Source organism: Triturus cristatus, chromosome 11, assembly GCF_964204655.1.
Source record: "Triturus cristatus chromosome 11, aTriCri1.1, whole genome shotgun sequence".
Taxonomy (NCBI): Eukaryota; Metazoa; Chordata; class Amphibia; order Caudata; family Salamandridae; genus Triturus; species Triturus cristatus.
This window is the reverse complement of record NC_140594.1, coordinates 421,366,211-421,393,618: the sequence shown is the minus strand read 5'-3', so window position 1 is coordinate 421,393,618 and position 27,408 is coordinate 421,366,211. Positions and strand designations below refer to the sequence as shown.

Below are 27,408 nucleotides of genomic sequence, written 5' to 3'. Positions count from 1 at the left end.
AAGTGTACAACTCTGCAGCTCTACATGCCAAGAACAGATGCATACTGGTAAGTAGCATATTCCTTCCTAGTGGCAATCACTTCGTTAAGAAGAGTTAGTGAACTCCAGGCACTAACCATTCAAGAGCCATTCATACAGGTTCACGCAAACAGGGTCGTACTTCGTACCAACCCCAAATTCATGCCTAAAGTAATATCACAGTTCCACATAAATCAAACTATAGAACTGCCTGTTTTCTTCCAAAATCCACAAAATGTAGCAGAGAGAATGCTCCATACACTAGATGTAAAACGAGCCCTCATGTACTATATAGACAGAACTAAAGTCTTTAGGAAGACAAAACAACTTTTCGTTGCCTTTTCTCCACAACACAAGGGCAACGCCATTTCCAAAGCAGGGATAGCCAGATGGATCGTTAAATGTATTCAAATTTTGCTATCAAAAGGCTAAACGCACATTAACGATTCACCCACGAGCCCATTCAACACGTAAGTTAGGGGCGTCCATGGCTTTCCTGGGAAACATTCCTTTACAGGACATATGTCGATCAGCCACATGGTCCACTATACATACATTTACCAAACACTACTGTGTAGATGTACATTCAAAACAGCAGGCAGCTGTAGGACAGGCTGTTCTCAAAACTCTTTTTCAGACCGCTGCAGCTGACACTGTTGGCCGCCGCCAATAGGAGGGACTGCTGTTTATTCTATGCACAGATATGAATTCAGCAGCCCACATGCCTCGAACTGAATATGCTACTTACCAGTATGCATCTGTTCTTGGCATGTAGGGCTGCTGACATTCATATCGCCCACCCTCCTCCCCGGCGCCTGTAGCAGCTGCAGCTCTCAGAATTACTGTATAGCATGGTCATCACTTTCTGTATCTACTCCATCACTGCCACAATGGCGAAAAACAATCTGAGGATGCCCATGCGCACTGTGGTCCAGGGGAGGAGTCACCTATCTCAGGATACTTCGAAGACTCTTCCAGGACAACAACGTGCAAACATCCGGACCCAACACTAGACGGCGATCTATGCACAGATATGAATGTCAGCAGCCCTACATGCCAAGAACAGATGCATACTGGTAAGTAGCATATTCATTCTCTTCCAGGGGTATCCTCATCAAAGTCACAAGCAACCCACCTCACCGGGGAAATGATAAAGGTAAATGTCATTTCTTTGTGCCCTGGCCTTCGGGTCTCCGTAAAGAACAACTGACCTGTCACCGCTGAGGCGTGATAGGAAGCTAGGGGTCATGGCTGCCTTAAAGGTACCAGTTTTTTTCCTATGTGTTTCTATGAGTTAGCTTTTCAGCTTTCTATTCTAAGTTTGTCTGCAATGCAGGCTGTGAGCTGGCAATGCTTTCATTCCTCTTTACAGGATTGTTTTTTGCTGTACATTAAAGCAGTTTCTAATGCACTTTGTTTTTAAGGTCTCGCCTGAGCCAGCGCATGTGGTCTCTCAGGTGAGACATTTAGTAGGTGGGTTTTCAAAGTGCTACCCCACGCTTTGGCTGGCCTAGCGCTTGCGTTCACGCGAGTTTGCATGCGTGCAACCGCCAGCTTTCAGTGCCCAATCAGGCGCCATCCGTCTTTCCTCTCGCTTGCTCTCTGAATGCTCCTCCGCCCCTTCCCCGCCGTGTCTCGCGTTAATTCGCGCTGTTTTCACTTTCGCCGCACACCAAACAGAGCCTTGATGACTGCAGTGACTCGCTCAGGCTTTCGACCGGCTTCAACTTTTCAGGTACTTTCCTTCTCAGCATATACTTGTTTTTGTTTTTTTGCCGTATCTGGATGACCCGACTCCAATATTCCCTTAGATTGATTTCTGCATACAATGAATGCTTGAGAAAAATAACCATGTAACAAAACGCATGGTAGTTGTGTACTTAGTAGACGTAAACAACTGGATAGGAGGTGGAATGATTATACTCCTCTGGGTGGACCTAAAAAGCGATTGCGGATTTCAAAAGCTGATGGCTGAAAGATGCTGTTACATATAAGCCAAAGATCGAAGAGGAAATAAACACAAAGACCACTCAATGTATATTGTAAGCAATAGGCCCTGCAGACAGGTGTGCTGTGAACCTGAACCTAAGAACAAACAACTGTAACCATTTACAAGAATCATAATCTCTAATGATGAAAGATTTGGATCTGTAGTTTTCTGATCTAGTAGGCGACTTGTACTTTCTGAGCAGTTCGATGAGGCCAAGCCCAAAGTTCCAAAATTTCAACTTAAAGTGCTTTTCGAGTACCTCCCTTACGCGCTAAATAAACTGCAATTTAGAATTTAATTAACGAGGATGCACGTACTCCAGATGTTTCTACAATTAGCATGCTTGATGTTTAATATATTTTCTGTAAATTGATCTCTATATAATTGCTGTTCGTATTTTGCAGTTTTTCGCTCTGATCTAATCTGGTGACATTCACGTCTAAGGAAACATTTTAACAACTAAAACACTTGGTAAATTACTGTGCAAGAAATCGTTCACTTGAATTGCAAAGAAAATAAATGAATCGGAGTCTGCAGGGTTAATGTGTGGGAGGGACTTTACACACTTTCCCTCTTCCATCATGGATATGCGAAACCAGACATCTACTGTTTGACGGAGGCCAGCTGACACAGCAGCACTCAGGAGAGGCAGACAGCACCGTCTAGCAAGTTCTACTCTGCATCAATGCACGCACCATGGAAACAGCAACCTAGACAGGGGATTTTCAATTAATAGGGGATACATTTCAGGTCAATACAGGGTACTGGCTGCTATTAAAACATCTCATACTCGTGAATACGCGGATTGATGGGGGCCTGGCTTTGCCATGTTTCGAACGGCAACTTTTAGCAGCAATGTGAACTAACTCACATTTATTTGCAGGGCTCCCCTTAATGTTCAGTTTATGACCTGTGACTGTCACCTTTACACCCAGAGCTGTAAAACCCTCAATTCTTCCTTTTAATTACATCACACTGACTAATATCAAATATGGTAAAGTCTTGGGAGCGGCGAAATGCAAAGGGAACTGACCATGAATAATAAAAAAAAAAAAATTCCTCTCCACCTATAGCCAATAGGTCTCGCTTTTGGGACCTTATAAGTATTTAGTGGAACAACATCAACTGTTGCATGGCTAAACACTTATAAGGTCCCAAAAGCGAGACCTATTGGCTATGCCAATGCTTGTCTTCTCTACTTTTCAGAATGTGTATATGTGCAAAGAGGGTTTGTTGGATAGCATTACCCAGCTCTTACTGTGTGGAGGGCTGCATTGTTTGATATATATATGAGCGTCCTATATATGTGTATATATTTCCGGTGTCGCCGCGCGTGGGCAGGAATATTCATGTGCTTATGACTTTTAGGATACCTCTTGACGAGAACTAGGATTACAGGTAAGTAACTTATCCTTATCTCTACTCAGAGTACCAGTGATCAAAGCCTTCATGGAAGAATTAGCAAGCATTGGCATAGCCAATAGGTCTCGCTTTTGGGGCCCTATAAGTGTTTAGCTAGAGATATTGGCTTTCCTAATGTTTTTATTATTGTAGGGCAGATTGGGTGCTGTGCAGCATGTTGTTCGCAACAGTCCACTGGCATATTGTTGCCCTACCAATGTACCACTATTAGTGGTAGAATTAGAGTCCTAGTCCAAGAGCAGATGATTGTGTGCGCCCGGTGGAAATGGGCCTTCAATTCCTAACTGCAACTTAAGTAATAAATAAGGCCACTACATCAAGCATTCAGTACTGTATATGCCAGATGCATGTGTTAATGGGCGCAAACCATTTTCATACCCACGTTAAAAATATGCAGCTAGATTTAAACGTAAAAGGCCGATAAAAAGCTGCTGGTCCATTACTCACAGGGTCACAAAAGGACAAATGAAATATACTGATGTCAACGCATGTGTAAAAGACACTCACAAGCTGACAACCCAATTCGCTTGTGCCATAAAATGTATACTGATCCTTAATTGGGATCAAGTTTATTATAGTGTTCGAGGCATGTGGGCTGCTGAATTCATATCTGTGCATAGATCGCCGCCTAGTGTTGGGTCCGGATGTTTGCACGTTGTTGTCCTGGAAGAGTCTTCGAAGTATCCTGGGATAGGTGACTCCTCCCCTGGACTACAGTGCGCATGGGCATCCTCTCCATCCTCAGATTGTTTTTTTCCGCCATTGGGTTCGGATGTGTTATCTTGACTCAAGTTAGGAAAACCTGTTTTCAGGCCAAAAGGCCTTTAGCTCGCGTCGGTACTGTTATCGATCGGTATCAATAGTATCTTTGTTAGTCTACTAACTTCTAGAACAAACTTTCGCATCTTACCCGACCGTCGATTCGACATCAGCGATGGAATCGAGGACACCGTTCAAGAGGTGTCCGGTATGCAATGCGAAATACCCCCACGTCGACGTCCATCCAGTGTGCAACAAATGCCTCTCACCGGATCACGACGAATCTACATGCATGGCCTGTGCCAGATTTCGATCCAAAAAGACTCTACGGAATCGACGAGCGGCGAGACTCGAGGCGCAGCAAGCGGCACCGGCCCCGGCCGACATCTTCGACGCCGAGACCGAAGATGTCGAAGAAGTGGAGAACCTACCCTCCAGTCCCGTTTCCGAACATGACTCCGGATCAGGAGACGTCGACGAAACGCTCTTTCGCAGAGATGAAGACGACACCGAGGTAGGAGACTACGATGAGGCCTTAGGGGCCGAAGAGAGTAGCTCCGGTGACGAGCAAGGCCTACCCGTTCAGACTGAAGAAAGCCCAGTGCAACAGTCTATGGCTCCGGTCGAGGGATCGCCTTCGGGCCTTACCCAAGACTTATCCCGCAGTTCTTCGGCCCCGCCCTCGGGCCCGGCCTCGGACATTCAGCGGCAGCCATTAATGCCAAAAATGGCTGGTTTCCCTTCTTTAAAACCGAAAGCAGTATTGGTTCACTTGAAACCGAAACCGAAAGTGGCGCTGGTCGGATCGAGGCCCTCCACACCTTCGACGCCAGCAAAACACATCGGCACCGAGCGCACCAAACGAGACTTCGGTGCCGAACTCGAAGCGGCCGACGTCGGAGTCGACATAAGGAAGAAGGCCTTCGGTACCACCAAACCTGCTCGGCTCCCGGCACCGACGCAATCGACTCCGACCCCACAGGTCAAACAGCCTGCTGCGTCTCACACCGCTTCCACTGCGACATCTAAGCCACAATCATCGAAGAAGTCGAAGGCCACTCCCGCCCCTCGACTCGATGACCCACCGGCGCCGAAAAAATCCACGACCGCCTCAACAGAACCGGTCGGTGCGAAAGACTCGAGGGCGCTCCAGACGCGACCCATTGCTGCGCAACGCACCAAAAAGAAAATGGTCCTCCAGGACACGTCGGGCTCCGAGCCAATTACAGCTCCAGCAGCCTCTTCGACACCAGCCAACATTACTTTTGGCCTGCCACCATCCACGGCCCCGAAACTGTTCCAAATCAGGACACGGGTGACCCATACCACAATCACGCCTGCCGAACACTCTGCGGAGACGTCTCCATCCCATATAATCGACGCAGACACCGGCAGGATGATTATCCACAAACGGAAAATAACTTCGGAGCCGGCTTTGGACTCCTTCATGATTCCACTCAAAAGAAAGCTGCCTGTGGCTTCAGAACCAATTCTTTACGAACCTTTCCACTCACCCTACCAGGATCCACAATCCTTCTCTCCCACACACTCCGACACGGATGCGTTGGGGGACTACATGGGTGACCAAGTCCCCTACCCCGGAGACATGGACCCTGACGGCCAACAAGACCCTGATCAAACTTGGGATGACCCTGTGGACCCAGGTGCACCTATGGATGCACAAGACCCGCAACTCTATGGAGCAAAAACATCTCCCACAGAGGACACGGCAGCGTTCAACGCTCTAATTGAACGTGCTGCGGCCAATCATGGGGTGCAACTTCACTCGTACACCGTCGAGGACGACTTTCTTATGGATACTTTTGCATCCTCAGAAAGGAATATAAAAACTCTACCCATGTTGAAGGGTGTCCTCAAACCAGCAAAGGACATCTTCAAGGAACCCACCAGGGCAAGAGTGATAAACCCCAGGATCGACAAAAAATACAGATCAGCGCCTGGGGACCCTACTTACATCAGAGGCCAATTACCTCTGGATTCCATTGTCGTTGCGAATGCTCGCAAGAGGGCACACTCACAAACAGGTGACGCTCCTCCCCCGGACAAAGAGTCCAAGGTGTTAGAGACCTCTGGCAAACGGATTGCCGCCCAGGCAGCCAACATATGGCGCATTGCCAATACTCAAGCACTCCTCGCTCGCTACGATAGAGCGCACTACGACACATTAGAGCAACTAATCCAACATCTCCCTGACCAATTCAGAGAAGGTGCAGAGATCCTCATCAGGGAGGGACAGCTCACAAACGCATCCATCAAGTGCGCGCTGGATGCCGTAGACACAGCTGCCAGGGCCATAAACACTAGCGTCATGCTGCGACGACATGCCTGGTTACGAATCTCCGGATTCAAACCTGAGGTGCAAAACAACATACTCAACCAGCCTGTCAACCCCGACTATTTATTCGGCCCGGAGGTTGACACCACCCTAGAGAAAATAAAGAAGGACATGGACACTGCAAAGTCCATGGGGGCTCTCCAAACTCAGTCCTTTCGGAGCGGCTCCTTTCGTCGCCCCGGAAATAGAGGAGCAGGTAGAGGACAGGGGTCACAGCAAACATACAACAAAAGCAATACACAAACCACCTACGATAAAAACACCCGGGGTGGATATCGTGGCTCCAGTACAAAGGGCAGAGGACGCGGCTACGGCAACACCAGGTCCTCCCCCAAGAACAAGCAGTGACGCCCTCTCCCTTCCTCCCGACCACATAACACCTGTCGGGGGAAGGCTACAAAGGTTCCTGTCCACGTGGAACTCCATCACCACGGACAGGTGGGTCAAAGATATTGTCAAATACGGTTACTGTCTAGAACTAACCTCCACTCCACCCACAATACCTCCAAAAAACCGTCCTATGTCCTCAGAGCACTTAACGCTCTTACAGCAGGAGGTGCAAAGCATGCTTCTAAAAGGCGCAATAGAGGTCGTACCCGTCCACGAGCAAGGTACGGGGGTGTACTCCCTGTACTTTTTAATACCGAAGAAGGACGGGTCACTCAGACCTATATTAGACCTGAGACCCCTAAACAGATACATTCTTTCCGAGCATTTTCACATGCTCACTCTCCAGCAAGTCCTCCCGCTGCTCAAGCAGGGAGACTTTCTAGCCACACTGGACCTCAAGGATGCGTATTTCCACATACCCATTCACCCATTGCACAAAAAATACCTCAGGTTCACTGTTCAAGGACAGCACTACCAATTCAGAGTCCTTCCCTTCGGCGTGACAACGGCACCAAGGGTGTTTACAAAGTGCCTAGCTACTGTGGCGGCACATCTACGGAGGCAGCACATACACGTCTACCCTTACCTGGACGACTGGCTCGTTCAAGCGAAGTCAGCCCAGCAATGTGCCAGCCACATGTCCCGCACCATTCACCTCCTTCACAGTCTGGGGTTCTCACTGAATTACCCAAAATCCCATCTCCAGCCCGCACACGTACAACAGTACCTAGGTGCAACTATAGACACTCTGGCAGCCACAGCTCAGCCAAATTTAGTGAGAATCAACAGCATGCAAATGCTGATTTCCAAGTTCAAACCACAACACTCCCTTCCCGCGCGAGTGTTCATGCAGTTGATAGGCATGATGGCCTCCTGCATCTTCATAGTCCCACACACGAGACTACATATGCGCCCGCTTCAGGAGTGCTTAGCACGTCAGTGGAATCAGGCTCAAGGACAGTTGAAAGACCTAGTGTTGGTGAGCGGTCGGGCATACAACTCTCTGCATTGGTGGAATCCACAAAACCTTTGCAAGGGCCGGCCGTTCCAAGAGCCTGTCCCACAGATAATACTGACGGCGGACGCGTCTCTCCAGGGATGGGGAGCTCATGTACTCCATTACACAGTGCAGGGACTATGGACACAACAACAAAAGAAGATGCACATCAACCTCCTAGAGCTGATGGCAATCTTCCTCGCTATGAAAGCATTCAAAGTACACTCGTGCAACAAAGTCTTGTTGAACCGGACGGACAACATGACTGCCATGTACTACATACAGAAGCAGGGAGGAACACACTCTCCACAGTTGTCTCATCTGGCTCAGAGCATGTGGAAGTGGGCCATTCAGAGGAACATGTTCCTCATGGCAGAACACCTCCCCGGCAAAGACAACCAGATGGCGGATCTGCTCAGCAGACACAGCCACCAGATGCACGAGTGGGAGTTACACCCATCAGTACTCCGACCGTACTTCCAGCAGTGGGGTCATCCAGAGATAGACCTATTCGTGACAAGCAAACGCAAAATGCCAAAGCTTTGCCGCCAGGTTCCCACATCCGCAGTCGCAGGGCAATGCGATATGGATGAACTGGTCCGGCAGATTTGCGTACGCTTTTCCCCCAGCACCACTGATACCGCTGGTGGCACGCAAATTGCGTCAACACTCACTGACGCTCGTCCTGGTTGCTCCAACGTGGGCACGCCAGCCGTGGTACACCACCTTTCTCGAACTTTCTGTGGTGCCGCATCAAAGGCTACGGATCAAACCCGAGCATTTGACGCAGAACCATGGAGAGATTCAGCACCCAGATCCGCAACAGCTGAACCTGGCAATCTGGCTCCTGGTCCTCACACGCCTGATGGGTCCACCCTTTGAACCTCTACACTCATGCGAGATTCAATTCCTTACCTGGAAAGTAGCTTTCCTAGTAGCGATCACTTCTTTGAGGAGAGTTAGTGAACTCCAGGCACTAACCGTTCAAGAGCCATTTATACAGGTTCACGCCAACAGGGTCGTACTACGTACCAACCCCAAATTCATGCCAAAGGTGGTATCGCAGTTCCACATGAATCAAACCATTGAACTGCCCGTTTTCTTCCAAAACCCACAAACTGTCGCAGAAAGGGCACTCCACACACTAGATGTCAAAAGAGCCCTCATGTATATCGACAGGACCAAACCCTTTAGGAAAACACAACAACTTTTCGTTGCCTTTGCCCCACACCACAAAGGTAACGCTATCTCCAAAGCAGGAATAGCCAGATGGATCGTTAAATGTATCCAAATTTGCTATCAAAAGGCTAAACGTACTTTAACGATTCCTCCAAGGGCCCACTCTACACGTAAGTTAGGGGCCTCAATGGCTTTCCTAGGAAACATTCCTTTGCATGACATATGTAGAGCAGCCACCTGGTCCACTACACATACATTTACCAAACACTATTGTGTAGATGTGCAATCAAAACAGCAGGCAGCTGTTGGACAGGCTGTTCTCAAAACTCTTTTTCAGACCGCTGCAGCTGGCACTGGTAGCCGCCGCTAATAAGAGGGCAATGCTATATATTCTATGCACAGATATGAATTCAGCAGCCCACATGCCTCGAACTGAATATGCTACTTACAGTATGCATCTGTTCTTGGCATGTAGGGCTGCTGACATTCATATCGCCCTCCCTCCTCCCCGGCGCCTGTAGCAGCTGCAGCTCTCAGAATTACTGTAAGCATGGTCATCACTTTCTATATCTACTCCATCACTGCCACAATGGCGAAAAACAATCTGAGGATGGAGAGGATGCCCATGCGCACTGTAGTCCAGGGGAGGAGTCCCCTATCTCAGGATACTTCGAAGACTCTTCCAGGACAACAACGTGCAACATCCGGACCCAACACTAGGCGGCGATCTATGCACAGATATGAATGTCAGCAGCCCTACATGCCAAGAACAGATGCATACTGGTAAGTAGCATATTCATTTTAGTTACCATACTTAGAAAAGACATTATGTATAAGCAAAGATGCTCAATTAACAAGAAATTGCATTCAGCTCTGCATCTGCACGGTTGCGGTCTAGTGCCCACCCATCCTACACTACACACGTTTCGAACCATCACTATAGTAAAGGCCATCCAGATATGTCAGCGTGTTGTCTTACAACACAGCCCACACATTCCACCTACTCAATAGTACACCTTTAGATGAACGTTGCATTCTCATGCATTTTCTTAAGCGCCGAAGGTCATGCAGGTGGTCGTGTGACGGTGAGCAATGTGCAAACTGCGCATTCCTGCAATAGGGACCAGGCAGGCTGCGTCTCATTGATCCATGGACTGCAAATATCTTACAAACAGATATTTAGGTGCATAAACATGTCTTAAGACCCCACAAATAAAACGAGAATAAACACCAATGGCAGAAGTGCGTCATATAAGAACATGAAATATTGTATTTCAGTATTGCTATGGCGCTTGCAGAATCAGCAGAGTCCTGCATCAGACGAGCTTTGTTAGGCGCACACACAACACGAGGCACAGAAGCTACTGTGCTACCTCCCCTCATGCTTACAGAAATCGCATGGACCGTGATGGTGACAGCTTTGTTCACGCACACGGAACTGGTACAGCAAGGACCATGTAGTGTAGGCTTCTTCCCCCGTTCTTCTACACTCGGGAAACTGGTCCAGTATGGACAGCATCAGCGCAGGCTACACCCACAGGTCCAGGAGATGCAGCAGCAAGAAGTCTCGTATCTACGCAACACAGGCATCACGGTGCAAGAGGCCCTCACGCATGGCACTGGCAGGAGCTGTGTAACACACACTTCACTCTTTGTCACTGCAACACAGGAAGCGGTAGTGGACGTTTTCCAAACATGCACATACTAACACAGAGAAGTATAACGCAGGCAGCAACACTTCAAACGACCCTCGTGCTCGCGAACAGGCTTAGGAAGACAAGCCTTTGGACTGCCCATTACGCAGCATACTGCAGGCACTAGGGATGCTGCACGGCAGCACTTCACAACCCAAGATGCCTTGGCTCCTGTAGGCTTCTGTAATAGATCCCGCTTGATCCATTCATGGTACCTTCATAAAATGTGCTTCGACCGTACATGTGACTGCAGGTGGACAGTGAATCACTAGCAAACATTGGGGGTGTGTGTGGGATTGATCCTGCGAGGATTGTCACATGTTTAAGAGAAAAAACTGTCAAATACAGGATTTTTAGGAATGCTGTCCTAAACATCGGCTTCGTACGGAACAAAATGCACACAAAACACAGATATTAACGAGTAAAATGGAAACGCTGTGATTTTCGAAGAACTGAAACCGAAAACACCTGTATGAAGAACGTTCGCGCACCTTGATGATCCATGCCGCGCCGCCGAGGGGTAATTCTGCTCACGATCTGATCACGCAAACGTGGCTTTGAGCCTCGATTGAAATCCTATGGTATAGGCCACGGAAAATACTTACGCAGCAAAGGCGCAGAAATAATGTAAACAAGCATTGGCCGTGCGGCTGTGAAAGTGTTCGCGATGCACCTAATGACCCGTGACGGAGGAAAGACAGATGGCGGCTGCGCGCGTGCATGTAACCGCAAGCTTGAGGCCAGAAAAAGCCTGTGGTAGCACTTTCAAAACCCACTTACTAAATGTCTTGCAGAGCAGCGCATGTGCTGGCTCAGGCGAGACCTAAAAAGGGTGATACCACCAAGAGTTCCCCCTGCACCAGAGTGGATCTTAAACATAGTCCTTACAAGGCTAATGGGGTCCACCTTTGGAACCAATGCACAAATTTGTTACAATTCCTCACATGGAAGGTTGCTTTCCTCGTAGCAATAACCTCACTAAGGAGAGTTGGTGAACTTCAGGCATTAACTGTACAAGAGCCTTTCTTTCAACTTCAGAAAGATAGGCTGGTTCGTCAAACCAATCCTAAATTTCTTCCTAAAGTCGTTTCTGCCTTTCATATAAATCAATCAGTTGAGTTACCTGTGTTCTTTCCTCATCCTGATTCTGTAGCAGAGCGAGCCCTACACACACTGTTAGACAAGCTATAATATATTATGTAGAAAGAACCAAAGAATACAAAAATAAAAAAAGTTTGTTGCTTTTTCTCTACCACACAAAGGCAATCCCATATCTAAGTCATGTATTGCCAGATGGATTGTAAAACGTATCCAAACATGTTATGCTAAAGCAAAAAACTTTACAGATAGCCCCCTAGAGCACATTCCATTCACAAAATAGGGGCTACTATGGCCTTCTTGGGGAATATTCTCCTAGCGGACATCTGTAAGGCAGCAACATGTTCTACACCGCACACATTCACCACACATTCTTTTGTAGATGTGTTTGCGAGACAACAAGCAAATGTAGGCCAGGAAGTACTTAAAACACTATTTCAAACAACTACAGCCACTACAGGTTAGCCACTGCTTTGGGGGATTACTGCTATATAGCCTATGCATAGCATGTGAACTACAGCTCACGTGCCTTGAACGGAAAATGTTACTTGCCCAGTAAGCATCTGTTCTTGGCATGTAGAGCTGTAGATTTACATGCGCCCACCCGGTCACCTGTAGTGGTTGTAGTTCTTAATCTACATTCATACGCATGGATATCTCTGTTCTACACTTCCTAACTCCATTTCTCACCCTCTGCGGGAAAACAGTCTAACAATGGAGTCGATGCCCATGCGCATGATCACCGAAAGGAGTTGTCACCTACCTCGTGACTGGAAAGACTTCTTTGTAGGAAAACAACTTGCAAACATCCAGACCCAACACTAGAGGGCAGGAGTATGCAAAGCATGTGAATCTACAGATTTACACGCCAAGAACAGATGCTTACTGGGTAAGTAACATTTTCCTTTTCATCACTCGGTCATTAAAGACTGCCAGACCAATAGCTATGCAGTTATCAGTTTAAGGGGGTGAAAAAAGGGAAGTGGTTTCCTAATGAAGCTCTGCAGTTATACACTTTTGTGTACCACAGTGCTTGTGTTTTCGCAGAAGTAGGATTATTCATCCATTATGGGTATGTACTGCATTAAAACTCAGGAGATGTTAAAAGTAGGAGTGTACCATTAGGCAGTGGCGGCCGACACAAGAGGTTGAGAGGTGCCGGGGGCGGGTTAATTAAAAAATAAAATAAAATCACTTACCATAACCTGCCAGTCACCTTTTAGCCTCTCGTCACACCTCTCTGAACTTCCTTGTCCCAGCAGACACCGGGGCAGCGTCACAGACTCCCACCCAATCCCCTGCGCTGTTCTCCTGCTTGAGAGCAGCGCGGAGATTGGTCTGAGTGTCCTGAGATGACGCTTAAGTCAGGGAGTTGGTGGGGTTTCTCCAGCCCGGCTGCTCAATGTAGCCGGGTTTCAGAAACCGAAGTGCACACGTGTGTGTGTGGCTGGCCTGAGACAGCCGGCCAAACACATGTGTACTTAGAAGTGCATATTGCACTCCTCCCATGCCCCGCCCCTCTCTGCACAAGCTGGCTCAGAGCCGACAAGTGATTAATAAAACAGTAAAATATAGTTTTATTTTTCCCTTGCTGTCTTTGAGGCAGTGGAGTGATGCTCCTCTGTCATTACGGAGGAGCCGCCCCTGCCTTTAGGTATGCTTTATAAAGGTAATGGTGAGAGGTAAAATGGAATCAGTCTGTAGATATTATAGGAGCGTTGAGCTGTTGGTCAAATTTCTCATGAGTCAACTCCCTACTGTAACCATTCCAAAAGACTTAGTGTACTTACATGTTTTACGAGACAATCTCTAGCAGAAAAATGCGTTACAGGTTAGTAATATTTTTGAGTTAAGCTTCATTCTAAATTGGAATAATGAAGTTGTGAATAATGTGGTGTTTTTTAAAGTAACTTTATGTGCAAATATTTTCATCCAGCAGAGTCAAATTGGCTATCCACAAGCCTATGGCCAGTGGGGACAGTGGTATGGAAACACTCAACAGATTGGTCAGTACATGCCTAATGGCTGGCAGGTGCCTGCCTATGGAATGTATGGACAGGCGTATCAACAACAGTTTAGGTAGGTACCATCTAATTAATCCCTTTTTAAGAAGCAACTTGGCATGTTAATTGTTTATTTGTAAATCTACAGCCCTTTGACCTTTTCGCAGAAATGGTAAGATGTTCACTTTTTGATGCACATTTTTGAGTGACTTGTCTTTAAAATGATTACTTTAGAAATGTGTAAACAAGTTGAATCATGCATTTACCCAGGGGAATGTCGTATGGGGAAAAGAGAAGCCAATATTCCCTATCTCAGTGCAATTAGCAATGATCTGCGTATACCAAACAAACTTAGTTACCTCTTTCCTTCACAACTGGTTCAGATAAGATTAAACTTTTGTAAATTACACCTGTGCAAGAAATCATCCTCGCCAGGCCAACTCCAATCCTGTGTGTTCTCAACTCTCATCCCAACTGCTTTCGTTTTAGCAGGACACAGAGAATGCTTTCTCCTGAGACCCCACCCTACTTTAGGCATTTACACAATTGGTGCTTTTTTTTTTTCCCTTTCCCGGTCATTGGCTACTTTGATGTCCATTAACAATGCAATATTTTCTGATAGATACTTATAACCATAGGTTCCTCACCTTATGAATACCCTCGGGTGTCTTGGAAATATTTTTTTGTTCAATTACCTGACGTGTCACTAGGTGGCATCATATGACAACCACAGTTGTCAATACAAATCAGTATTAGTCCCCGAACAGGGCAGCCTCCCATCTCTCAAGAAACAAGATGGCCCAGGGTAATTTGGATGATCAATGTATCTCTTGGCCATCAGGGCCACCCCTAGGGCCGGCTCGATACGACCCAGGGCAAGGACAAAGCAAAAATTGGAGACCACAAGGTAGGCCCACCCCATGGTCAAAGTCCCCTGAACGGAGCTGATTCAGCAGGCATTGTGTTCCTTTGCATCTCTCCAGCCCTCTAGCCAGTCTGCTGCAATCTCAGCACTGTCGAAGAACCACGTTTTGCCATCTGCCTCTACTCTCAACCGAGCCGGGAAGAGCATGGCTTACTTAAGGCCCTTGTCCCTGAGTCTCTTTTTGACTGTGAGGAAGGATCTTCTTTGTTTTTGAACAGCTTGAGTAAAGAACGCGAGAAGGGGTTTCAGGAACAGCCCCCTTAGAAAAGTGTTTGTACAGTCTGCTGTGGCTGCTTGGTGCCCTTTCCACTCATGGTGACGACAGGTCCAACGCTCCGCAACATCCGACCCGTGCAAGGGTCTCACTAGTCACGTCCCAGACCGTCCGAGTCATGGGCGGTAGTACGGATGAAGATGCATGTCCTCGCCCCTCACCTGCACACCCCAGCCAGCACAATGTACTTTGAGAATTAAGAAATTTGGCCGAGCGGGCTTTCGTCTGGGGGGAGGGGGTGGGCCTCGAGCTCAGTTCTTGAGTGTGAATTCATTTGCGGACTGTGTGTACATCAAATGCATAACACTGTCTTCTGATACTGCCTTACTACTCGACCACTCTACCAAAAATAGAGAGTAAGGTTCTGTATAACTTTAACCTCTATACAAATAAATATTCAAAAAAGGGTCAAAGGGAAAATATTTATAGACCAAATAGTATTCTGTTCCCCTACCCAAACTAATCACACAAAAAGAAGAAAACTTTGGTCTCTAAGGGAATTTCTAAGTCAGCAAGAAAATACTAAATAACTGCTTTAGATTGAGACTTGTGTATACACCTTTTTGTTCACTTTTTGCAGTAGCATTATTCATCTTTATAGGTCCTGACGAAAGCCCGAATCAAAATTACCTAGGGCTGAAACATGTAGACCTTCTCCTTTTGGACTTACAACAGTTATTCTTTTAAACTGTATTTGCACTGTTTTTAGTTTTGGCATCAGGGTAGCTTTAATTAAATAAGGTTAGTATTCTGTTAGCCAATTTTAACATCACTTGATTTTCACGCAATCACAATAGCACTGCAACCATCACCCTTCTGAATATTCTCACGATCTCCTCATTTTGATATCACACTGATGGAAACATCTGTTTCAACTCCCTTCTACTTTAGAGAAGCTTGCAGCCCCTGGATCTAATAAGGGCGTGCAGTGGAGTGGATATCCCAAATGATGAAGCAAGCCACCTTGGTGGGTGATGGGACTCCGATGTTTCCCTAAAATACTTTTTTCATTCTATTTAGTATTTTCTTGCTGACTTAGAAATTTCCTTAGAGACTATAGTTTTCTTCTTTTTGTGTGATAACTTTAACCTCTGCCTACCTCTGGGGTCACCCAGACTCTATACACACTATACCTCATTTTGGTGTAGTAAATATAGAGCCAGATTCCTACAGCTTGTTGATTGTGATAACTAATGTGACGGTGTGATGAAATCAGTCAACCCTACCCTAAGTATAATGAGTATGACCTCCAGGAGGTTAGGTTCTGTAGTAGGGGATCTCTGTGTATATTCATAATCTAGTGAATAGTCCCGCCCATGTGCGTGGACCCCGGAGCAATAAAAATAATCTCTTAAGTTGTCAAGCCATGCAGACCTGCATCTACACTTAGAGTATTCAAAGACAGATAATGCAGCCTATATCCACAGGCTACACTGTCCAGTACTTCAACTAGAAAATTCCACCAACAGCACTGCCTGCCCAGCTTTTTACACAGAGAAAAACCTGCCTTTACCAGCAAAAGCCTCTGAAATGATAGAGAGGGAGGAATGGACAGACAATAGGATACTGTGCCTTTAAGAAAACTTTCCAGAACTTTTCCAGTATCCCAGAATGCACAGCAGGTCCCTTTTACTTTCAGTTCTTTTTTCCGGCTCCTGCAAGCAGGACCCTGGAGCATTGAGCTCTCCCTTTTCAAGGGTTTATTTGTATTTGTTCACTTTTCAAGTGTTTATTAAGTACCTTGTTGCCTTCCTTCTTGACTTACAAGTAAGTTAGCCTATCCAATTGGGGACAAGCCAATTAAGCATGTACTATTTCAAGGGTGATTTCATCGCCATTCAGTACCCAGTAGCCAAAATGAGGGTAAACGTGGGCGTAAACCTGCATAAAGTCAGTTTCCTTACAATTGGGAATTCAAAGACAGTACCAAGAACTGGGATCGCAAGTACCTAACTTTTCCTTCATCACTGAAATATCTTCAGTATTCATAAACATTAAAATGGTGAGCTCAAGTATTTGTTCCAGTGCATACCCTCATGAATACATACTTTATCTAAGGGAGACCTGATCCACCAATGTTATTTTCGAAATAAAATTCAATACTGTAATGTATTGCAAAAGGACTGGTTACTGGTAACATGCATAAGAACAAGTTATTACACACCTAATTGTGGATAGTTTTGAAGACTCGACCATTTGTACTGAAAAACAAGTTACTTACCTTCGGTAACTATGTATCTGTAAGAAACATTAGTTAGTTAGATTCCTCACCTTAGAATATCCCCAGGCGTCAGACTGGATCCGGAAGGTTTTTCGTCAGCAATACCCCTTGCGCGTCGCTAGGCGTCGTCTGCGGCGTCGTGCGCCGGAATGACGGAGTACTTAGACGCCGCCCTCGCGCGCTGTCAGTTCTTGTACATAGCTTTCCGCGCCAGGAACCACACTGGTGCCAAAAAATTCTGGGGCCCTGAAAGGGATAGCCTTAACCCTAGATGTAAGTTCGCAGAACGGGGAGGAATCTAACTAACTAATGTTTCTTACAGATACATCGTTACCGAAGGTAAGTAACTTGTTCATCTGAAAGAAACAAGTTAGATTCCTCACCTTAGAATAGATACCCAAGCAATACCAACCCCGGTGATGGGTCTGCGAACCAAGATCACACCAGAAAGTCCTGGAGAACAGAACGGCCAAAGAAGCCATCTCTCCGGACTTGTCTGTCTAGGCAATAGTGCCTGGCAAACGTGTGCAGCGAAGCCCACGTCGCCGCCTGACAGATGTCCTGCAAGGGAACTCCCCGTCCCGGGGCAGTAGTCGCCGCTGTGACCCGGGAGGAATGGGCTCTCAGCCCAACAGGAGGGTCCTCTTTCGCCAAGGAATAACAAACCTTTATACACAATACGACCCACCGCTTGTGTACAGCCATCCCCTTCCTAGCACCTACGTACCCAACAACAAGTTGGTCGTCCTCCCGGAACTGTCTGGTGCGGTCCAAATAAAAGGAGAGCGCACGTTTTGGGTCCAGACGGTGGAGCCTCTCTTCCTCTTTCGAAGGATGCGGAGGCGGAAAGAAGGTGGGCAATGTGACAAATTGCCTGATGTGAAAGGGGGTCACCACTTTTGGAAGAAAAGAAGGACGGCCTGAGAATCTGCCCTGGCATCCGTGTCCAGACAGTAATGCGCAGCAAAGGTATGGACCGACCTCCAAGTGGCCGCCTTGCAGATTTCTGCAATCGGAACATTACGCAGCAAAGCAGTCGTGGCAGCTTTGCCCCTGGTGGAATGAGCTTTAGGTTTACCCCCTAAGGTCTTAATAGCCTTTTGGTAACAATTGTATACAGGACACAATCCACCGAGAGATGGACTGTTTGGAGGTAGCAAGACCGGTCCTACTGATCCATAATTGATAAACAATTGGTCTGACCTACGAATATCTTTGGTCTTATCAAGATAAACCTTCAACACCCTCCTAACGTCCAGGGAATGTAGAGACCTTTCCGCTAAAGAAAAAGGATTCTGAAAAAACGTAGGTAAAGTTATGGTCTGGTTGACATGAAAATCAGATAACCTTAGGAAGAAATTTAGGGTGAGTACGCATAACAACCTTAGTAGCATGAAATACCGTATAAGGTTCTAGGCAACAACGCCTGAAGTTCTCACCCTGCGGGCCGACGTAATGGCCACTAGGAACGCCGCCTTCCAAGACAGGTGCTGCAACGAAGCCTTGTGAATAGGTTCAAAAGGCTCCTTCATCAATATGGACAGCACCACATTCAATTCCCATGAAGGCGAGAGAAGTCTGACAGGAGGGAACACTTTCTTCAAGCCTTCCAAACAATCCTTGATCACAGGGATCTGAAAGAAGGAAGTCTGTGAAGGGCATTTCGTGTAAGCAGTCAAAGCAGCGAGATGGACCTTAATGGAATGGAAATTAAGGCCAGACTGCGCTAAATGCAAAAGGTACGGAAGGATGACATCTTCCTTACATGTCGTCGGGTCAAAGTGCTTGGACTTGCACCAGATGCAGAACCTCTTCCACTTTTAAGCATAGGACATTCTAGTGGAAGGTCACTTCGCCTCATTCAGTATGTCCATACAATCTGCTGGTAGATTCAAATGGCCATATTGCACTATCTCAGGAGCCATGCCGCCAAACTCAAAGACGAGAGGTTGGGGTGCACCAACTGCCCCCCGAACTTCGTGAGAAGGTCCGGCCTGCACGGCAGCCGTATGTGTGGAAGGAGAGACCAGTGAAGCAGGTCCGTGAACCACCACTGTCTGGGCCATTCCGGGGCAATCAGGATCATCCGCGCCCCGGACTGGGACAGCTTGATGAGCACCGCCGGAATCAGGGGAATGGGTGGAAAAGCGTACAGAAAGCTGTTCGACCAGTCGATCCATAGCGCATTCCCCAGCGTCCCCCGCTGGTAGTACCTGGATGTGAAGTTACGGCATTTGCGGTTTTCGGCAGTGGCGAACAGATCTACGTCTGGAGTTCCCCACCTTGCGAAGACGTCCCCTAGTACTTCGTCGTTTATGACCCATTCGTGGTTTTCCTGAATCAGTCTGCTCAGTGCGTCCGCCTGAACATTCTGCACACCTGGCAGATGCGTGGCCGTAATCGTCAGTCCTCGGGCCAGAAGCCAGTGCCAGATAGACTGCGCCTCCTGCGACAGAGTGCGTGATCTCGACCCCCCCCTGCTTGTTGAGGAAATACATTGTGGTTGTATTGTCCGTCTGTACAAGCAGCGAGTTGGTCTGGAAGGACGGATGGAAGGCCATCAATGCCAAGTAAACGGCTCTGAGTTCCAGGAAATTGATGTGGTACGTCTACTCCAACAGGGACCACTTTCCTTGTATCTGTAAGCCTCCGGAATGCGCTCCCCAGCCGTGGAGAGACGCATCCGTCACGATACTCTGCGTGGGAATGTCCTTGTGGAAGGGAACCCCCCTGAGGAGATTCTCCACCGAACACCACCACCTCAGCAACTGACAGCCGTATCTTGTCGTCCCAAGAACCTGTCCTCTGATCCCACTGATCCTCCAAGCACTCCTGCAGTGGTCTCATGTGCAGCCGTGCGTGAGGAAGATACATGAGGCCATCGATCCCAGCAGCGAAGACACCTTCCTCACTGTCGTCAATGGAGCGGTCATAAGAGGCTAAGCCTTCCGAAGGAGTGATAGCCGTCTCTTCTCCGAAGGAGACACGCTTGCTGACAGCGTATTGATGGAGGCCCCCCCAAGTACTGTATGCACTGGACCGGAGTAGGGACAGACTTGGACATGTTGACGTGCAACCCCAGCTTGTTCAAGAAAACGCACGTCTTCTGGAAGTGCGCTTGTGCTTCAGAGAAGAAGGCCTTGATCAACCAATTGTTCAGGTACGGGTAGACAAATACCTTGTTCCTCCGCAGGTGTGCAGCTACCACTGCCATGCACTTCGAGAAGGTCCTGGGTGCAGACTTTAGCCCAAATGGGAGTACTGTGTATTGATAATGATTGGCACCGACTTGGAATCGCAGGAACTTCCTGTGCTTCTGTGCAATGGGCACATGGAAGTACGCATCCTGTAGGTCTATGGCACAGAGCCAGTCTCCTCGTTGCAGTGGAGGGTAAATCTGGTGCAACGATAGCATGCGGAATTTCTCTCTGCGAATCCATTGGTTTGCTTGCCACAAATCTAGAATGGGCCTGAACTCGTTCTTGTCCTTCTTGCGAACCAGGAAGAACCAAGAGTACAGACCTCTTCCCCTTTGAGACAGAGGTACGTCTTCCACTGCCTTTTTCCTCAACAGGATGTCTGCCTCCGCCTGGAGCTCTCGCAGTTGATACTGTGAGCTTACTGGAGGAATCGCTGGAGGCGGGCTGATGAACCGAAGACTGTATCCATTGCAAACAATATTCAGCACCCACTTGTCCCGAGTAATTTTTCTCCACTCTGCCAGAAAAGATTGAACGCTTCCCCCCACTGGAGTGGGTAACGGTTGCAGGGGAAGTAATCGCTCAGGGCCGAGACCCAGCCGGGCCCTTGGTCGCCGTAGCGGACTGCTGGCCTCCTCTACCCTTCTGGCGCTTCTGGAAGGGTTTCCGGAACTGCTGTTGCTGCTGTCCCGAGGCCTGCCCACGCCCTCTACCTGCAACCCCGAACCGACACTGGAACGGGCGCTTTTTCTTCTCAGGCTTCTTTAACCCGACCGCAGTCAGGGTCTCTGCCTCCGTCATCATGCGGGCAATTTCGTCGTCCGCATGCTGGCCGAACAGGGTTTCCCCCGAGAAAGGCAGGTTGGCCACTCTTTGTTGTGCCTCCGGTTTGAGTGAGGTAAGGCGAAGCCAAGCGTGACGCCGTTGGTTGATGCCATGACAATATCCATGTGCCGCTAACAGAGACATCTGCCGCCGCGCTGATAATCTGATTTGACACCAGCATCCCCTCACGCAAAGTCTCTAGAAAGTCCTCCTTGTCGCGAGGCAGCAACTCCGCGTACTGCTGGAGAGACTCCCATAGGGCAAGGTCGTAGCGCCCCAACAGAGCCCCGGCACTTGCCGCCTTCATGGTGGTAGAAGCCGTCCCACAGACCTTTCTGCCCGCCGAGTCTAGCCAACGGCTCTCCTTATCAGGCGGCACTGTCGAGGAAGGAGTGGTAGCATGCTGCTTCCTTGCCGCCGTCACAATGACCAAGTCCGGTTTCGGGTCCATCCTCAGAAAGGTCGGGTCCGATTCCGGCGCCCGATACTTCTTCAGGAGCCTTGAGGGGGCTGGTTTCGTCATCGCCGGAGTGAGGAACAACTCCGTAGCGGGCTCCACCAATCCCGGCACTAGTGGCAGCAGGGGGCGAGGCAGGTGCTTCTTGTGCAGCGTCTCGAAGATCACGGACGTCGTAGGTGTTGGCACAGTCACCGTGATCCCTAGCTTGGCCGCACCCCTCAGTAGCACCTCCTGGAAGGAGACTACATCGTCGACAGGCGATACTCCCATCCCTGGCGAGTCCGACAGCGTCGGCGAGTAGTCCCTGGCAGACGATTGGGTGCGGGATCTGGCTCCGCGCCTCCTGCGGCATCGCCCAGATGTCGATGTCGATGACGACCGTCCACGGCTCCGTGATCTTCCTCTCCGCCGAAAACCGCAAATGCCGTAACTTCACATCCAGGTACTACCAGCGGGGGACGCTGGGGAATGCGCTATGGATCGACTGGTCGAACAGCTTTCTGTACGCTTTTCCACCCATTCCCCTGATTCCGGCGGTGCTCATCAAGCTGTCCCAGTCCGGGGCGCGGATGATCCTGATTGCCCCGGAATGGCCCAGACAGTGGTGGTTCACGGACCTGCTTCACTGGTCTCTCCTTCCTCACATACGGCTGCCGTGCAGGCCGGACCTTCTCACGAAGTTCGGGGGGCAGTTGGTGCACCCCAACCTCTCGTCTTTGAGTTTGGCGGCATGGCTCCTGAGATAGTGCAATATGGCCATTTGAATCTACCAGCAGATTGTATGGACATACTGAATGAGGCGAAGTGACCTTCCACTAGAATGTCCTATGCTTAAAAGTGGAAGAGGTTCTGCATCTGGTGCAAGTCCAAGCACTTTGACCCGACGACATGTAAGGAAGATGTCATCCTTCCGTACCTTTTGCATTTAGCGCAGTCTGGCCTTAATTTCCATTCCATTAAGGTCCATCTCGCTGCTTTGACTGCTTACACGAAATGCCCTTCACAGACTTCCTTCTTTCAGATCCCTGTGATCAAGGATTGTTTGGAAGGCTTGAAGAAAGTGTTCCCTCCTGTCAGACTTCTCTCGCCTTCATGGGAATTGAATGTGGTGCTGTCCATATTGATGAAGGAGCCTTTTGAACCTATTCACAAGGCTTCGTTGCAGCACCTGTCTTGGAAGGCGGCGTTCCTAGTGGCCATTACGTCGGCCCGCAGGGTGAGAACTTCAGGCGTTGTTGCCTAGAACCTTATACGGTATTTCATGCTACTAAGGTTGTTATGCGTACTCACCCTAAATTTCTTCCTAAGGTTATCTGATTTTCATGTCAACCAGACCATAACTTTACCTACGTTTTTTCAGAATCCTTTTTCTTTAGCGGAAAGGTCTCTACATTCCCTGGACGTTAGGAGGGTGTTGAAGGTTTATCTTGATAAGACCAAAGATATTCGTAGGTCAGACCAATTGTTTATCAATTATGGATCAGTAGGACCGGTCTTGCTACCTCCAAACAGTCCATCTCTCGGTGGATTGTGTCCTGTATACAATTGTTACCAAAAGGCTATTAAGACCTTAGGGGGTAAACCTAAAGCTCATTCCACCAGGGGCAAAGCTGCCACGACTGCTTTGCTGCGTAATGTTCCGATTGCAGAAATCTGCAAGGCGGCCACTTGGAGGTCGGTCCATACCTTTGCTGCGCATTACTGTCTGGACACGGATGCCAGGGCAGATTCTCAGGCCGTCCTTCTTTTCTTCCAAAAGTGGTGACCCCCTTTCACATCAGGCAATTTGTCACATTGCCCACCTTCTTTCCGCCTCCGCATCCTTCGAAAGAGGAAGAGAGGCTCCACCGTCTGGACCCAAAACGTGCGCTCTCCTTTTATTTGGACCGCACCAGACAGTTCCGGGAGGACGACCAACTTGTTGTTGGGTACGTAGGTGCTAGGAAGGGGATGGCTGTACACAAGCGGTGGGTCGTATTGTGTATAAAGGTTTGTTATTCCTTGGCGAAAGAGGACCCTCCTGTTGGGCTGAGAGCCCATTCCTCCCGGGTCACAGCGGCGACTACTGCCCCGGGACGGGGAGTTCCCTTGCAGGACATCTGTCAGGCGGCGACGTGGGCTTCGCTGCACACGTTTGCCAGGCACTATTGCCTAGACAGACAAGTCCGGAGAGATGGCTTCTTTGGCCGTTCTGTTCTCCAGGACTTTCTGGTGTGATCTTGGTTCGCAGACCCATCACCGGGGTTGGTATTGCTTGGGTATCTATTCTAAGGTGAGGAATCTAACTTGTTTCTTTCAGATGAACAAGTTACTTACCTTCGGTAACGATGTATCTGTAAGAAACATTAGTTAGTTAGATTCCTCCCCGTTCTGCGAACTTACATCTAGGGTTAAGGCTATCCCTTTCAGGGCCCCAGAATTTTTTGGCACCAGTGTGGTTCCTGGCGCGGAAAGCTATGTACAAGAACTGACAGCGCGCGAGGGCGGCGTCTAAGTACTCCGTCATTCCGGCGCACGACGACGCCTAGCGACGCGCAAGGGGTATTGCTGACGAAAAACCTTCCGGATCCAGTCTGACGCCTGGGGATATTCTAAGGTGAGGAATCTAACTAACTAATGTTTCTTACAGATACATAGTTACCGAAGGTAAGTAACTTGTTTTTCAGTACAAATGGTCGAGTCTTCAAAACTATCCACAATTAGGTGTGTAATAACTTGTTCTTATGCATGTTACCAGTAACCAGTCCTTTTGCAATACATTACAGTATTGAATTTTATTTCGAAAATAACATTGGTGGATCAGGTCTCCCTTAGATAAAGTATGTATTCATGAGGGTATGCACTGGAACAAATACTTGAGCTCACCATTTTAATGTTTATGAATACTGAAGATATTTCAGTGATGAAGGAAAAGTTAGGTACTTGCGATCCCAGTTCTTGGTACTGTCTTTGAATTCCCAATTGTAAGGAAACTGACTTTATGCAGGTTTACGCCCACGTTTACCCTCATTTTGGCTACTGGGTACTGAATGGCGATGAAATCACCCTTGAAATAGTACATGCTTAATTGGCTTGTCCCCAATTGGATAGGCTAACTTACTTGTAAGTCCCTAGTGTATGGTACCAGGGGTACCCAGGGCCGGTAATTTAGCGTGTCCTCCAGGGATTGCAGCACTTGTGCCATCCTGAGTGAACAAGGTAAAACATGGCTCCCAGCCGACCACTGCATACCGGAAGGGCAGTTTTAACCTGCAAACTTGACTTTGCCATTTAAGGTAATGGCAAGGTCCAAACCTTCCTTTTTAGGTGCAGCCCAGCTGCTCTACGAGGGTTGTATGACATTACCATGCCTTCCTTCATCACGTACGTCTTTAAATCGCACATTTCATAACGCATACCATTACCACGCATTTAAATTAATTCACATTACAAATACCTTCACCACGCATTCCACTACCACGCATACTAATACCACGCTAACTGCCTCTGAAAAATTCTATCACAGTGAAACACTGCCACCTGCTATTGAAAATGTATACATTAACTCTGAATACATTTTTTTATTGTATTTATCTTACACATTTGTTAGTAATTGAACAGGTTATAAGGTTATAAGACACCCCCCCCCCCCCCTTTTTTTTATTTTATTTTTAAATTATCCTCAAATGCGTGGTTGTGTCTTGCGAAGTAAAGACTTGGTGCCAACAGTCTTTATGATCTAAAAAATGCATGGAAAATGTACTACGAAGTTCTCTCGGTGGAGACTGAACACACTCCTCTTTAAATTGGTTGCTTGGTCCACCTTTACAAATTCCATAGTTCTTGTTTGTGAATACAGGACATTTGTCCCGCCCTGTGGTTGTTTTGTTCCCGCCCTGGCTGCTGACCCTGCTACATGAATCCTTTCGATGGAGGCCATGTGTTTTCTTTGAATGCACTACTTTCCCTTTCATCTCTCTCCTCGCTTTGTGCTCGCAGGCACACAGCGCTGCTTGCAGGTCTTTGGAGAAATGCCCCACTCGTTCAGTAATAATGTGAACTTAACCAGTCCACAGCAATCCTGAAAGAAAATTGCCTCCATGTCTATTTACCCCCTTGATCACAGCAAATAGATGGAGGGTTGTGCTGATCAACCTGACCTGCTGCCTGCCATCTTAACAGTAATGGACGAAGTTATGGGAAGGTCACCTCTGGTGAAGCCAATGCGACAATGGCTCCAACCATGGCAGTCCCACACGCAAGCCCAGTTTTTCTAGCGGGTATCCTTTGTTTGCTGTGGGTAATTATTCCAGAAGTGGATCGAGCCAGAATGGTGTTGCGGCTGGATAGGTATTTGGGAAAGTGCCTTACTCCATGGGCAGAAAGTCACGCTCTGGGTTTGTTGCTCCTAGAAGAAGTGCAGAAACTAGAAATATTCATGCACCATTTTCTGCTGCTTTGTTGTACAACCGCACGATAGACGTGGGTGAGCTGTTCAAAGCTTGTCCAGGCTTGGGCCAGAGGCCCTACTCAACTCCGGGTCCTCTGGGACCTTTGAATCCAAAAACCAAGCAAGCTCTCATCCGACCTCTGCCTGCCACCCACACACTAACCGCACGTGCCGAGAATTAAAGAAAACATTTTAACCTGTAATGTAGACATGAAAGCGAAAGAGATACCCATCTAGGGCTGATCGTCACGATGTGAAAACAATAAATCTGGGATTTAAACTGGGTTTTCCGATTTATCAAATTTTGCAGCGTGAATCTTTCTGGATTCACTATGCTGTGCATTATTCCGCGATCTGGTGGTTGGGTCCGGATTCGTAGTCTTTCTTTTGTTTTTTTTGTTTGTTTTTTTTGTAGCCCAGGTGGGCGTCGACGTCCCACCATTTGGTGCGCCTCTCGTGACGTCGTCGTGCTTCCTGCGGAAGTCCCACCTTTGGGGCGCCATCTTCAGATTCTTTTTTTCGCCGTTGGGTCTGGATCGTCATCGAAGCTCCAGAGTTTTAGACGAAGGAAAAAGGAAAATACGCGAGTTTCATCGAAGGAGAACTTTTAGAAGACTACAGAGAAAGGTATTGCAGCCGGGACGACGACGAAGAAGGAGGGGATCCTCAAAATTCTTCGACGCACATTGGAACATGCGCACTCAGAGGCTCTGTCCGCAATGGACAAGACACCATTTAAGTTCTGCCCTAACTGCCACCACAAGTACACGCAGAAGGACCAACATCCGGTCTGCAACCTTTGCCTGCTATACACACACTGGCTCCCCTTGTGTCTGATTGAAGTAGACTACAATGTTTCTTGAAATAATCTCTGCCACATATAAAACGCACAGAACTGACTTGCCTCAATTCTATAACCGCATTGTCATTTTGGCTTGATGGAGGATCAGAGATGTTCTGAAGTTCCTAATTAAAAACTGTCACTTTTAGTAAATGCCTCTCGATGCAATGATTTACTAAGTTGAAACGCTCCTACATGTTCAAGTCATTTGCTTTTTGAATAATCTTTTCATATTTTTACTGTTTGTTACACCAGTTACGTGCCAAACATTTTCAGGTCTGGGCTCTTAAAGCCCAGCCAGACCCTCGTTGCTCTGTTACGCTGTTG

The 27,408-nt window shown here is 47.8% G+C and overlaps 1 protein-coding gene across 2 annotated transcripts in view; it reads left to right on the top strand.

Moving 5' to 3' along the window:
• Positions 1 to 27,408, top strand: part of TIA1 (TIA1 cytotoxic granule associated RNA binding protein) — a 267,173-nt gene that overhangs the window by 230,936 nt on the left and 8,829 nt on the right. Inside the window, exon 12 of one of the 2 annotated variants that reach the window (XM_085636215.1) lies at positions 13,840 to 13,982. In XM_085636215.1, coding sequence (XP_085492341.1) covers positions 13,840 to 13,982 — 143 coding nt within the window. The remainder of the gene's footprint in view (positions 1 to 13,839; positions 13,983 to 27,408) is intronic. The other variant, XM_085636216.1, reaches the window with a different exon arrangement.